Genomic DNA, 15,241 nt, shown 5'->3' with positions numbered 1-15,241 from the left:
CCAAACCAATCATTTCATTCCCATTTCTCAATTTGGAATGAATTAATCTAAAGGAAGAAAATATTCTTTCTATACCGGTAGAAGATGCTACTGCTATTAAAAGTGAGATTATCACTTCAACAGTCTCTGAATCCAAGTGCTTAAGTGACTTCCACCAGTTCACTAGTGTGACTTTTTTTAAAACATCATCAGCAAACTTATATTTCTTGAATGGTTCTTATTCCCAAACTGGGTCTTTTTTATGGCCTGGTGCCTAGGGTTACCATATTTTGTGCCTCCAAATGGAGGACACTCCACGGGGCCCCGGCCCCGCCCCCAGCCCCGCCCATGCCCCGCCCCAACTCCGCCCCCTCTCAAAGTCTCCGCCCCCTCCCCTGCTTCCCGCGAACATTTAATTCGCGGGAAACCTGAAGCAGGTAAGGGGGGGGGGGGAGGAGGTGCGGCCCAGGCTGGCCCCCCCGGCCCGCCCAGCACTGCCGGCCGGCGCACCCCCCCGGCCCCGCGACCCCGGACCGGCTCCCGGACCGGCTCAGCGCACCCCCGCGGCTCCGCGACCCCGGACCGCCCCCCGGCTCAGCGCACCCCCGCGGCCCGGCGCACCCCCGCGGCCCCGGACCGGCTCCCGGACCGCCCCCCCGGCTCAGCGCACCCCCGCGGCCCCGCGCACCCCCCCGGCCCCGCGGCCCAGCGCACCCCCCCGGCTCCGCGGCCCGGCGCACCCCGGCGGCCCGGCCCCCTGCTCCCCGCCCGGCCCCGCGCCCAGCCCGGCCGGGCACTGCGACCCCGGCCCCGCACCGGCCCCGGCCAAAGAGGCCGCGGCCGAGCCCTCCCTCCCTCCCGATTTTCCCGGACATGCCCGGCTTTTGGGGATTTCCCCCCGGACGGGGATTTGAGCCCCCAAAAGCCGGACATGTCCGGGAAAATCCGGACGTATGGTAACCCTACCAGGGACGATGGCATGGGTGGTGAGCCTGGAACAAGAGCCTGCTATTGTGTGGATGGAGCCCGAAGCCCCATGGCCGAAGCCTCCTCCCTTACCCCCCGCCCGGGGAATTCACCAGGTGCATGCACCTCCAGCATTTGTGTCTCTAGAGCCGGGCGGGGCCCAAATGCCACTGGTGGTCCTGGAAGAGGGGCCCCTGCTGCTCCCCCCCCCAGTACAGCCCAGGAGGCTGTGGCTGCAAGAAAAGCCCCTGGTGACCGCTTGCGACCACGGTGGCTGCATTTGAGAAATGCTGGTTTATACTGTAAACTATTGGACTGTAATACTTTAGTTTCATCCGGGTTATTGGGCTCCATAGAGGAGTAACTGGATGGTATTCAGTGGCATGTGATGTGCAGGAGCTCAGACTAGGTGATCTGGTGGTCCTTTCTGGCCCTAAGCTCTATGACGATGTTGAGATTTAAAACTCTTAACGGTGAAGGTCTTGGTGGCATCAGAGACCTCCTTCTTGAGCCTCTTCCCGATGAACAATTGCACTCTGACACCGCATATCTTTCAGGAGTTTTCTTAGGTTCACAGTCAATTGCTCTTTTATTGCAATGATGATAAACCATGAAACTTATTTCCCTATTGACAAGTATTTCAGCCCCTCCTCCCCTACATTTAGGGAAGTGGGATTTTGCCCACTAAATTGTTTCTTGAATGTCCGCTGTTGAGCCCATATATTAATTACTCTTTTTGTGTGTCATACACCTTCTCGAGGTCCTGATTCAAAACGCATAGAACTCAGTGGAAAGATTCTCATTGACTTCAGTGGGCTTTGGATCAAATCTTAATTTTTCAAGGATAGCTTTAGTACATTTGGCTTTGTTTTAGTTTTAATATAACATTTCAGTGCACACTATTGTATTTTATTTTTTGTTATATTGCACATCAAGCAGAGGAAGGGTGCTTTAAAAATAAAACAATCGCTAATTATTCTTATTTAATGCCACAATAGACACTTTTGTAATGTAAAGTAAAGCAATCTAGGAAACTACTGCAGACTTTATTACTGTGTGAACAATGGTCCTGACCCTGAAATGAAATGGGATTTTTGCCTGAAAAAGAGCACATAACAACAAGTTCTTACATAACACTTTTCATCTGTAGAGCTCAAAGTGCTTTGCAAAAGGAGGTCAGTATCATTATCCTCATTTTACAAATGGGGAAAGTGACTTATCCAAGATCAGCCAGCAGGCCATAGCCAGGAATCGAAGTCAGGTCTCCTGCATCCTGTCCAGAGCTCTATCCACTAAACCACACTGCTTATGGTTTAGAAATATTCCTCTGGTTTTGTTTATCTGCTCTCTGAAAAATATGCAGAATGAAATAGGTGCAAACCTCAATGCACCACACTGTGAGAACTAGGGTTACCATATTTCAACAAGCAAAAAAGAGGACGGGAGGAGCCCCGCCCTAGCCCCGCCCCTCCCACTTCCCGCCCCCCAGAACCCCCAACCCTCCCCCCGTTCCTTGTCCCCTGACTGCCCCCTCCTGGGACCCCTGCCCCTAACTGCCCCCCGGGACTCCACTCCCTATCTAAGCCTCCTTGCCTCTTGTCCCCTGACTGCCCCAACCCTTATCCACACCCCCACCCCCAGACAGACCCCTGGGACTCCCACGCCCCATCCAACCACTCCCCACCCCCTGACAGCCCCCCCCAGAACTCCCAACCCATCTAAACCCCTCTGCTCCCTGTCCCCTGACTGCTCCGATCCCTCTCCACACTCCTGCCCCCTGACAGCCCCCCCAGAACTCCCAACCCATCTAAACCCCTCTGCTCCCTGTCCCCTGACTGCTCCGATCCCTCTCCCCACTCCTGCCCCCTGACAGCTCCCCCCCAGAACTCCCAGCTCCCTACCCCCCGCTCCTTGTCCCCTGACTGCCCCCTCCTGGGACCCCTGCTCCTAACTGCCCTCCAGAACCCCACCCCCTACCTAAGACTCCCTGTTCCTTGTCCCCTAACTGCCCCCTCCTAAGACCCCCCCCCCAACTGCCCCCCAGGACCCTACCCCTACCTGTACCCTGACTGCCCAAAACTTTCTCCACTCCCCTCCAAAAGCCCCCACCCGTTTCTTGACTGCCCCATCCAGAACCTCCCTGTCCCTTCTCCTGCCCCCCCTTACCCTGCTGCTCAGAACAGGGTGTTGGGCTCTGTGCCAGCCGGACACATGGCTGAGCTCCCCAGCACAACACAAAACCCGGTCCCTGGCCCTGCACAGGGCTGCCGGAGCGGGCTGCAGGAGGAGGAGCTGCCGGCCGGCTCAGAATGCAGGGAAGGGGGGGTGGGAGGAGGAAGCTGCTCCGGAGTCCAGCCCGGGACTTTCCTGCAGCCCTCCCAGCCGCTCGCTCTGCTCTGCCAGGGGAGGGGGAAATCCCGGACATTGTGAGTGCTTTACAAATTCCCCCCGGACGCTATTTTTAGCACACAAAAGGAGGACATGTCCGGGTAAATCCGGACGAATGGTAACCCTACTGGTGCCATTATAGGTTTTCCCTTCTAGTGAGAGAATGGTATGTTAGATCTCAAATCAATGAAGACTACAGTCAGAAAGACTGCAAGACTTCTCGAATATGCTGCTCAAACAGTTTCACTTTTGTTTCTACTGCCTGTCCCTCCCTTCTCACATTTATCTCCAGACTTCTTCTCCTTGTCCAGATCTATTCCACCCCCAACAAACTTCTATTCATTGAACTTTTTGAAACTTTGCACTTTCAGAGAGAGGTAAGAGATTGACTCTGTGTGCACAAATTTGCAGAGGGACAATAGGGTTGAGGTCTGTTATTTCTCACCTCTATATATTATTTATTTATTTATTTGTTTGTTTAAAAACATTTTTGCAGTTAACAAGCATGTTATCTCTGGAGACACAAATCCACAGTTTGAGAACTGCAAAACTAAGCTTCTCTGATGGTATCTTCTAGACTGCACACTAAATCCCATTGGGTAGATAGAAAGAGTAACCTAAATCATCTATACAGAAGCCCCTGGAGCCCCATAAGATTGGGTCCCTAATCCATGAACAATTGGAATTTATTTACAAAACTTTTCTTAAACATTACATGAATATATCATCTCATACTATAGAATTAGAATTTATAATCCCTATTCCATGATGAGATATCTTTGAGCTATAATACATCTTAATGTATCTTAATTAGAAACTTAATTAGAAACTATTTTTAGATAGGTTTTTTCCTCAAAAAGCATTTTATCAAAATGGGGGTTACACAAGGAGGTAAGGATGGAATCTGTGGAACCAGAGGGACATGACCTTTGAGGAGGAAGAATGTAGCAGTCACGGGGCGACTGCCATCTTCCAGCTGCAGCAGGTGCCGGGGGAGTGTAGAGGGAGATTATTTCCATCCAAGGCTCTAACCAGTTCCCCCCTCAGCCCACAAAGCATTTACTTGGGTTTGGTACTGGGTTGAGGATCTGCCTCTGAGCAAGCACTACAGGAATGAGCACCTGATATCTGGCACTTAGATGTAAATACAAGGCCAAGTGGAATGGAAAACAAAAGAGAAATCCCTGCAGATATTCAATAGTTTCAGAATAATCGAGGCCAGCTCCCTGTCAGATTTTTGTTGCTAAGAAAGAGAAAATCTTGATAATGAAGATCATCACACAAGTCTGTATGCTTTTTATTGTGCCTCATTTTAACCAATCCTTAAACACGCAGAAGAAAAACTAACACCAGCCTTTACTCAATATTGCCACCTGTTCACACCAGCCCACACTAGAGCAATCTGTCTCAAGGAACACCAGCTACAATATTTTAACCCTGAGATTGAAAGTGCTGCCAATTAGCACCACTCTGAAACAGCAACTATTACCCCGGTGGCTGCCTGTTCTAGTCCCTTCCTCCCCCTTTACAATTTTGTTAATTTAAAGACCATGTTAGTATTCAACTTTCCAGCAACAATGATCAGAGCTCATTGAAATACTAAGTGAAAAATCTCATTCAACAAACTCAATGATAGCAACTATAAAGGAAACAGAAAACTCTATAAAACAACTATGTTGAAAGGTTAAGCAATGCAAACCCTTAAGAACAAGGAAATACCCAGTTCTGGGACACACAGCACATTTCCAATGGCAGTTAAAGAGTTCTGCTTCTTTTCAAGGAGCTTTCTCCCACAGAGACGGAACCCCTCCTCTAAGGAGAGATTCATCTCCCACACATTGATTATAACCTTAGGAAGTATTCAAAGTTGACACATGTACATAGGTTAAGTGTGCAATGTGTTATGTGTTCCCAGAGGAAGCACGAAATCACAGTTATATTACACTGCAAGGCAGACTACTGTGCAGAACTATTCACAGGATTGGGCCATAAACATATACACAGTAAGTCTATGGTAAAGGGAAAAATTCCCCATACTCTGAGACTATACAGTGAATCAAAACCTGAACCCGAACACACAGCCCTTTCTACAAGCTCAACCAGCACGCATAAGAATTCTGTTGCATCTGGAGGGAGACTAAGTATGTCTGATCCATGATACTGAGCCTTCATCTGTACAGTGGAAATGGGGAAGTCAGCAGCTACTGACTTGGAAAACTGGTACTCTTGGTAACAAGCAAGTACCACACTGCTGTGACAGTCTGTACCCCTTGGTTCACCCTTTTTACAAGACTATGATAAATTGTATACAAAGTATGTGTTGTGAGATTGTGACTGGTTCAACCTGGAACTGGGATATTGCTGAGTCCTCTGTCTTATCAACCTGAGCTCCCACTCTCACTGTGATGCTTTGACAAGCTGCAAACCTCTCCAGGTCCTGCACTTACACAGACATCCACAGGCAGGGACACTCCCAGCTGAGTTACATGAATGCTTCTCCTAGCCACTCATGAACCAACAACAGAGAGGCTCCAGACAATTCCCCACAGCTCCCCAGCCCGGGACCCCAGAGCTGTACCATCATGCCCTGGTCAGAAGCCCGACCAATGAAAATTTATTACCCAGTCCGCCCCTCCCTCAATGTGGAGAGGACATGCACCAGCTCTTGTTCCTGAGCAGATTACCCATGCAGTTCAAGATAGTTACCTAGGAAATTAAAGTAAAATCACAATCTGAGTGCTATAAACTAGACAGGATTTGAATCAAGCAGTTTCTTAGCCTGATGGTATAGTTCCTTAATACACAAGCTGGGATTCTTCTTTCTGGAATTGAAAAAAGTCAATTAATTTCTCCCCTGCTTAAGTTTTCCCTCCTTTGTGGCTTCTGACCAATTTCCACAACCAGCATTACAGCTCTGATCACAAAAGGAAGTAAAAACAAATGGAGAATGGGGAAATAGTTAAACAGAAAATTATTCAGACTATTTGTTTTTCTGCTGAAAACACTTTTAGATCAGTTTCACTTGAGCAACTGGAGGTTTTTCAACATGACAATTATTCTGTGATGTGCTTTCTGTGGAAAGGAACATTTCCCAAATAAATACTACACTTTATCTCTTGACATCTGAAGAAAACAGCTGCAGGAAACTCTTGTCAGATTCCTTTAAGTGAATGGGTAGAAAGCCACTTACCCCCAGTTGCCACAGTAATTTCACGTAGGAAATGTCCATAAAATGGAAAATCGAAGGACAGATTCACTCTCTGCAAGGAACAACACCAAAAAAGAAAAATCAATAATGTTAAGAATAGGAAGAGAAAAATGAAGAGCCCTCCACTTCAAAATGTGATTAACCCATTTTCTCCTGCCATTTTTAAAGCAGCCTTGCCATCCCTCATTTGGAATCCCCAGTGGTTAAACTGGAAAAAAAATGTGTACGAGCTAAAGGCCTGAAAGCACATCACATGGAATCATAGGATCTACACTACTGATTAAAAAAAATATACAGCCCCGCTAAATGGATGATTCTATTCTGTGATGGGTAATCATCATGTTTGGGAAGGGTTTCCACTAAGCAAGGTTATTTCTGCCTTTTTTCTTAGGATGACAACCATCATTATTTCAAGGCTATAATAGTATCTGATTATTACAACATACCCTAATATTTGTCCACTCCATCAATTGAAGGCAATGGTCTGTGTTTAAAATATCCTTCAAATGTATTTTTCTAAGCCCATTTCTGTCTTGTTTTTAATTTGTATACTACCTTTGGATTGAATTTGGCTCCGTTGCAAAAGGATTAGTTTCTCCAGCCATCAGAGATTTTTAATGACTTATTTGGCATGAAATTAATCACTGAAGATTACAGTGACTTGAAATTAGATTTTCTTTCCTCTTAAATGGAAACCAGAATTTTGAAGGGATTTGTTATTACTTTTTTTTATTTACAACTGGAACGGCGAAATGCATTTTCATTGTGCTAACTAGACTATGAAGACTCTCTCTCTCTATATATATATAAACTGAACACTTCAAATCAAGATGGCACATCTAATGACAGTATGTGAACTAACAAACAGTTTTTTTCCATACATGTTTTCTTTGTTGACAAACATGGTATACTAATGTACATACTGTATATACTCGATCATAAGCCAGTTCGTTTATAAGGCAACCCCCCCAAGATGGATATGTAAAAATGGAAAAATTTTATAACCTGTTCATAAGCTGACCCTATAATTCAGGGGTCAGCAAACTTTGGTTCCCAGGCCATCAGGATAAGCCACTGGTGGGCCGAGATGGTTTGTTTACCTTGAGCGTCTGCAGGCACGGAGGTAAACCTAAGTAAACAAAGTGTCCCAGCGCGCCAGCTGCTTACCCTGATGGGCCGGGACAGCAACTGGTGGGGAAATTTTTTTGGGGGGTGTGGGAGAAGCTGGGAGTCAGGGGAGTAACCCCCGTGACCACCCTCCATATGACCCCACCCCTAGCCTGGGACCCCCACACTCTCCCCATCCCATCCCTTCCCATCCCCGCCTTAGCTGGGGAAGGCCAGGGGAGGATGTCTCTGACTTGGCTGGAGCTGCTCCAGCAGGCTGAGCAGCACGGGTGCACCCTGCTCTGGCTGGCCAGACTGGGTGGCGTGGCCGCATGTTCCAGTGGGCTGGGCCGGGTGGCACGGCCACTGCATGCGCTGGCGGCGTGGCTCTGGGGGGCGGAGCCAAATGGCACGGCTGCAGCCTGCCAACCCCGGAGCTGCAGCTGCTTCGGAGGCTAGGGGGAGAGCAGTGTGGCCAGAAGCGGAGAGACTCTGGCCCTGCCACTTCCCTTCTGGCTGTGCTGCCTCTTCTTGCTCCCTCCATTGGGGGGAGGGGCTGTGTCCCACCTCTCCCTCTCTATACCCGTTCATAAGCCGACCCCCTTCTCTGGTGCTTCCCTTTTTTACTAAAAAAATTCAGCTTATGAATGAGTATATACGGTACTATTTATTGTCCATGTGCTTCTTCTGCTATACATTATTTCCAACAGCACAGTTAAAAAAGGCCAATATTTCTGACCACAACAATACTGAGGGACTCAGGTAAAACGTAAGAGCCACTCAATATTGAGCAAGAAAAATATGTACTCATAAAAAAGGAGCAAAGAAGCAGTAGATTTTCCTGTTTAAATAGATATGGTCCCTTCTGAGTGACCAGCATAACAGTATTTATTTCTTCTCTATCCTCTTTAGTTTATAATTATCTTACTTTTTTCTTCCTTTCTTATAAGCCCATTCATCTTTCCTATTGTGTATCTACATCTTCAACATTTTATTTTTAATCTTCACTGTTCTAGGTCTTGCCTCCAGACTATTTCTTTCTGCCCAGACCAGAAAGTAGAGGGCTTTTTTTATTTTTAGCTTAACATTAACAATTGTTATTTCCATCCATATTTCCCCTTATCCCTGTTGAGCTCATTTAGAATAGCTTTTACAATAATTTAGAACCACTTTGGCAAAAAACTGTGCCCCCTTAGCAATACAGCAGGACTCTGAATTCAAATCTGTACTATTAAAAGACCCAGCCGGTGCCCATTCAACAAATATTGTGCTTTCATTGATTTCATTTGTACAGTTGGGCCCTAAATCCTGGGACTGTAATATCTGTTTAATACAATATTAGGATTTAAATAATCATCTAATACAGGGCATTAATGTCTGTTTTTAATGGTGTATTTTTAAGGACACCCATCACTTAAGACATGCTCACCTTTCCAGCTGGAAAGCTTATATCAACTTTTGCAGTTATAATGCTGTAGGGTTGATATGCCCGGCAGGAGAAAGGCACAAGTGATAGAATTTGTGTGCACAAAAGAGAATTGTGTATTCACTAAATATCTGGTAGCTTCCCAATTCAGCAAATCTGTTATTAGATGTCTTACCAATGAATCTGTGCATCCAATCACAACTGTAAATTTCATTTTATTGCCAAAATGTTAATGAAAAATAAAAATAAATAAAAATGGTGAGAAGGAGTTGTACATGGGAATCCTTTTTATTTTCAAAGGTAGGATAGAAACAAAGGGAGACTGTATTAATGGACTCTTTCATGATTCCAGTGACAATTGCTGAACAACATCATTAAGCATTGATAGTGCAGGACTTAGAACTAACACACCTCATGGCTAATCTGCCTTGTTCCTTTTCCCTTGAAAAACAGGAGTAAGAAATGGTATATGGCAACTCAGAAACTTTATGTACCTTTCAGTATTGCAGAACACATTTATTTACCTGTAGATTGAACAGGTATTTTGTCCATTAGTTTATCTTAATTTTGAGGTGATGGTGGAAGAAAGGTGACATCATAATTCTTAGCATTCCCAGAAAGAATCATACAGAAAATACTTATGGGCAAATTGCCATGTCAGAAACACTGGTTTCTTGATGTGTCAGTCCCAGAGATATCATTGTGTTCTATAGGTAGTTGTTACAGAAGTGATATCCCAGCATGGCCCTGAGGTGGGCATTATTAATGTCCTGTATACAGATAGTTGCATCTGTCCTAATAGCTGCACAACTTTGAAATGACACTGTCTATAATTGCAGGGTTGTACTTCATTTTCCTTCCTTATATCCATTAGGAAAGTACATTTTCTTACTTTGGAATTTTTCAATGTTTTTCTAAATTTTCATAATTTCTAATTTTTCTGTCTTATTTTATCATTTCTAATTATCTAATTTTTTCATAATGTTTTATTTTTAAAAATAAACAAATGCAAACACTAATGAGGTACCCTACAATAATAAACATTAGGGCAGTGGAAGGTAAACAAACCCAAATATCACTCAGGATACAAATTTCAGTGTCAAAATTCCAAGTAGTAATTTATTATAAATAATTTTAAAAATTAAAACTACAAAAATAGCAGAGGTTCTCATCCAAGAAATGAGAACATTTAGATTGTCAAATTATTGAAACATTGAGGCAGGAGGTCAAATTTGAGATCTTACTGCAAATCTAGGGAAAACTAAATGTCCAATGAACCTTTCCAAATTATAGCTTTGCAAAATTACCTTTCTAGTTCATTATGACTTCAAGCTCCAAACAGTTTACAAGCTGATACAATAATGTTCAAGCTTTATTACATCTGTTCAGAACCCCCAAATTACAAAATGGATTAACACTGAGCTTTTAAGTAAATCTGAATCCTTGTTTTCCTATACTAAAGAATGATGCTTAAGAAGTCATCAGCATCTAAATTACTAAGTCTAAGCAAGATGTGTGAATTGACCTTTCATTGAGTAATGAAGGAGTTTCATCACTGCACAAGGAGATGAGAGATGTTTCTGCCCAGCTCCAACTAGACCGCCCATTTGGCATTTTTAACACTATACTAGTTTTATGGTTTCTTATTTTTTCAAAAGTCATCACAGTGATCATTTGTAAGGAAGCATAAAGCTATGAACTGGTGTCAAGTACAACTATAGCCCACATTCCTTTTCTCTAGATGCACGATTAGAATTTTGACCTAACTATAATCAGTCTTTTAGAATTACCATTTTTTAGTCTTTGAACTAAAAGTCATGGTCCCTGGGTTAGCAGAAAGCCGAGTGAATTATGAAAGCAATATTAAAACCATAATTCATTAAAAAGGCTTTTAGTGTAGAGAGTCTTTTTTAATTTTCCTGTAAAACATCTATGTAGGAGCCAGTTTGTTGAATGAGTCCAATTCCAGACTATCATTCCAGGGCAGCTGAGCCATGCAGCATATGTGGGTGTTGCCTGATCAAACATGTAAATACAAATCAATTACACACAGAGAAATAAAACCTTACCGGTAGATTAATTGGTACTTATCCATCTTTAAGAGAGGACATAAAACAGAGGTCTCGAGAGAAGTCTTAAAAACAATAGCAAAATCTATGCCTGGATTTTTATGCCTATAATTGAATTTTGTGAGCAAACATCAGTACTTACATCTCTGTCTATTATGGACACAAAGCAGTGGATTCACAGTTACTCTCTGAGGTGAATATGAAATGGATTAGTTAAACCACATTACATCCCTGTGTGGATGCTGTTAATCAGAATTAAAGGGACCTTAATTTGGTTTAGTTGAAGGTTTAATAGGGTTTAACTAATCCACTTCAAATTCACATCTTTAGTTAATTTGGATTAATTTTCCTGGCTATCCAATGCGTAGACAAGCTCTTATGGGCATGAAGAATCCAGACCTAGCTATGACGACCTAATCCCTGGTGCAGACAGCACTAGGTTGATAGAAGAATTCTTCTGTCGACCTAGCTACCGCGTCTCGGGGGATGGATTACATACACCAATCCGAAAACCCCTCCTGCCGGCATAGGCAGTGTCTTCACTGAAGCACTACAGTATGCAGGGCCGGCTCCAGGGTTTTGGCCGCCCCAAGCAGCCAAACAAACAAACAAAAAAACGTGATCGTGATCTGCGGCGACAATTTGGCGGGAGATCCTTCGCTCCGAGCAGGAGTGAGGGACCGTCTGCCGAATTGCCGCCGAACAGCTGGACGTGCCGCCCCTCTCCGAAGTGGCCACCCCAAGCACCTGCTTGGTAAGCTGGTGCCTGGAGCCGGCCCTGACAGTCTGGTGCAGCTCTGCCACTGCAGCATTGTAAGTGTCAGTCCATTGTAAACCTCTGGATTCACTCCCTCACAACTTCCACAACATTTTGCTCTTGGACTGAAATTTCTCATGCTTAGCCACAATGGTCCAAGTTGAAACAAGTGTGCTTACAAGTTACCATGTGCATTCAGAGTAAAAAATAATGCCAGGTGAAGGCTGCCAAACAATATTATGTAACATTTCTAATTTGAATTTAACCCTAGATTTAGGGCCCCAGCTATTGCCAGAGTGTTTTTTGTTAGGGAAGTATTTAACTCTGGGGAAAGCATTGTTAGATCTTTTGTACGAAGTTTGCATTTTTTCAGTCTTTTTTCCCAACATAGGTGAAGCGAGTGCTTATGAGAAGAAGCCTCCAGCAGAGTAGCAAAACCATGAAAGATGCTTATTTGTGACACAATTCCCACACCTCCCCCCCACTAACTGACTTAGAATGTGTGCAGACGTCACAGATAACCGATACAGAGTTTTATTCAATTCATCCCAAAGATAGGGAACTGTCTGAACCCCTTTATTTCCATTATCCCAAGCCCCATACAGACTTTTTACCTATTTATTTTCACCTTTTGGCTAGGCAAAAGATTGCCTGAATGCTGTCGGCTGTCAGCCTAAATCTACTGGATTTATTACCTTCCTTGGTTTTTGAACTCTGAACTAAATCCCACAGTGATTCCTCCATCTCCTGCTTCCCTCTGAGCTTGTCACCTTGCTGGTGGGTTTATTGGTTATGGGAAATAATATGACAGAACCCAGTGGAGAAAAGAATTCTAGCTTTGTTTTTGTTCTCTCAGCCTCAGAAGACTCTTCTTGCATGTTTAAGAACCATTGAGCTCTCAAGCAAAGCCACTACTTGAAGTTTTTTCAACTGTCAGAACCTCATCTCATTGTTGCAACTAACTGGGCGGCAGATGAAGCAAGAACTCTGAGTCACAACACAGAATCTTAATTTTTCTTATTTAATTAATGCCAATATTGGCTCTTCTGTTCAGGAAGTTTCCAGTTGTTGGTCAGACATGGGAATACAACTTGGAAATCATGCAGCATCCAATTATAATTGTATGCTAGCTGTTTATTTTAGTATTCATGGTACAGGACAGTGTGATCAGAATTAGTCAAGGTAGAGTTCTAATCTGGAAATGGAATTACATCTGCCACTTTAGCTATCATCATTTGACAAAAAAAAGTTTAAATAATAGTATTTTGGCAAGAATTTAAGATTTCTCAAAAGGAAAATGTGGCTGGCACTTCATACACATTTAAAGTGTAAATGCAAGTTTACTCCCTGTTGGGGTTAAACACAGGAGTTAAGCAATTTAATCTTGAGCCCAATCCTGAGGTCAGTGAAGCCAGGGGCAAAATTCCCACCGACTTCAACAGCAGCAGGATTGGTTTGTGCATCACAGTTTTTGATCTAACCTTGAACACAACTAAGGTGAATTTTCAGTTCATCTGGAAAAAGTTCCTTGAGGAAAATATCCCCTGAGGGACACTTGCAGCAGATGAACTAAAGCAACATGGATTCTTTTTATCACAGCATTGTACAGATATCCAGAGCTCTGAGCTATAAATGCAGAGGTGAATCCCCTTTAGTAGACGTTCTCCTAGATAATTATTGATGTGTCAGTCATAAGAGAAAAATACCAATGCCAGTCAAAGAAGGAGAGTATCAATGTATAGCAAATCCCTTACTGCTGCTTGCCGATGGGTATTGGACAGAATCCCGTGGATCTTCACTTTGTCTTTTTCCATTTGGTCTATGTTCACCCACAAATCCCGGCTGATAGAATCAAATGGGCCGTATGTCCTGGAAGTATAATAATTATGATCTGTATCCTCCTGTGGGGGGGAAAACACACAAACAAAACCAAGTACAGATTAAAATGGAAAATGTCTCCCAGACATTTCTAAATTTTGTCTTTGAAATACTAAGTTTTATTGTTTCTTAAAGCAACAAATAAGACCAAACTGTTTCTATGGCAAGTAAACTAATAAGGAAAAGGTACAAACTTTAAATCTAGTATAGTGTATTAAATATATATATATATATAAAATAAATAAAATAGGAGGCAAGTATTTGCCTTGCATGTTATAATCTTATCTTACAAATGAAATTTTAGTCATCCCCAAAAACTCAGATATATAGCTGCTGTAAAGGCCTTACTGAAATCTGTGGGAAAATGAATGCTGACTTCCAAGTGAGTGATGGCCAGTAAATCCCCTGTGACAACTTCTCCGCTTTAATAACAGCAACAAGCAGTACTACTTTCAGCTAATGGCTTTACAATGATGGAATTTGTAATGTGTTTTCCTTTTATTGACCTGCTTTTTATTAGAATGCACATTATTGATAATAAAAATTGTTCTTTGGTATGTGTCAGACTACTCTACTATTTCATCTTAAATTAGCATGAGATTATTTTTTTATTGTATGTGTTCCACTCAATAAAGAGATCTAACTACTTAATGGATTCTGCTGTACCAAAGCCAGAATGTCCATCTCTCTAGTGAATGTTTATTAGAGGTATCAACTAGAGCTGTATGAATAACTGATTTTTTGGTTTGCTGGAAGTTTTGAAAAACTTCTTCCAGTTGACCAGAATCAAAGTTTGTGTGTGCGTGTCTGTGTGTTTTACAAATCTGAAAAGTTGGAAACAATTTTTGGGGGTCAAATTAAATATTTTGTTCGACTAGAAAATGAAACTTTTCATTTTAGGTATTTTAATAAAAGTGAAGGAAATAAGAGGCTACATTCAACAAAAAAACCCAACGCAAACCAAATTTAAAAAACCCAAAGAGGAGGAGGCGTCCCTCATAAACTTTAGCCTAGTGGTTAGGGCACTCAGCTGCGCTGTAGGAGATTCATGTCTGAATCCCTGCTCTGTAGCAAGAACCCATGTCTTCCCCAGCCCAGGTGAATGCCCTAATCAGCAGGCAATGGAATCATTCTCACTCTCTTTTTCTGGCCAGTGACTATTCAACTGTTTTATTCAAAGTAGAACAGCTTCAAGAAGAGATTGAGAGGTAACTTCCCAGAATACCTTATAACTGCTTCTTTGTGAATGGGGGCAAACTTCCTTCGTGAATCTAGACTGAAAATGTGAAATGTTTCCTTTTGATGAAAGGAATCGTTTCCATTTTTTTTCCGTTTAGTCCAAAACAATTTGCCAAAATCGACACCAATTCAGAAATATGTTTCAGTTGACCTGAATCTGCATTTTAGGGCAAAAAAAGTCTCATCTGAAAAAATTCACCCAGTTCTAGGCTCAACCCCTATAA

The 15,241-nt window shown here is 43.2% G+C and overlaps 1 protein-coding gene across 1 annotated transcript in view; it reads right to left on the bottom strand.

Moving 5' to 3' along the window:
* PLXDC2 (plexin domain containing 2) overlaps positions 1-15,241 on the bottom strand; it is a 378,653-nt gene that overhangs the window by 164,720 nt on the left and 198,692 nt on the right. The window contains exons 3-4 of the mRNA XM_054020649.1: positions 13,655-13,801; positions 6,524-6,593 (exon numbers count right to left, since the gene is read on the bottom strand). Coding sequence (XP_053876624.1) covers positions 6,524-6,593; positions 13,655-13,801 — 217 coding nt within the window. The remainder of the gene's footprint in view (positions 1-6,523; positions 6,594-13,654; positions 13,802-15,241) is intronic.

The sequence above is a fragment of the Malaclemys terrapin genome, chromosome 2 (genome assembly GCF_027887155.1).
Source record: "Malaclemys terrapin pileata isolate rMalTer1 chromosome 2, rMalTer1.hap1, whole genome shotgun sequence".
In the NCBI taxonomy this organism is placed as follows: Eukaryota; Metazoa; Chordata; order Testudines; family Emydidae; genus Malaclemys; species Malaclemys terrapin.
This window is presented reverse-complemented; position numbering and strand designations above follow the sequence as displayed.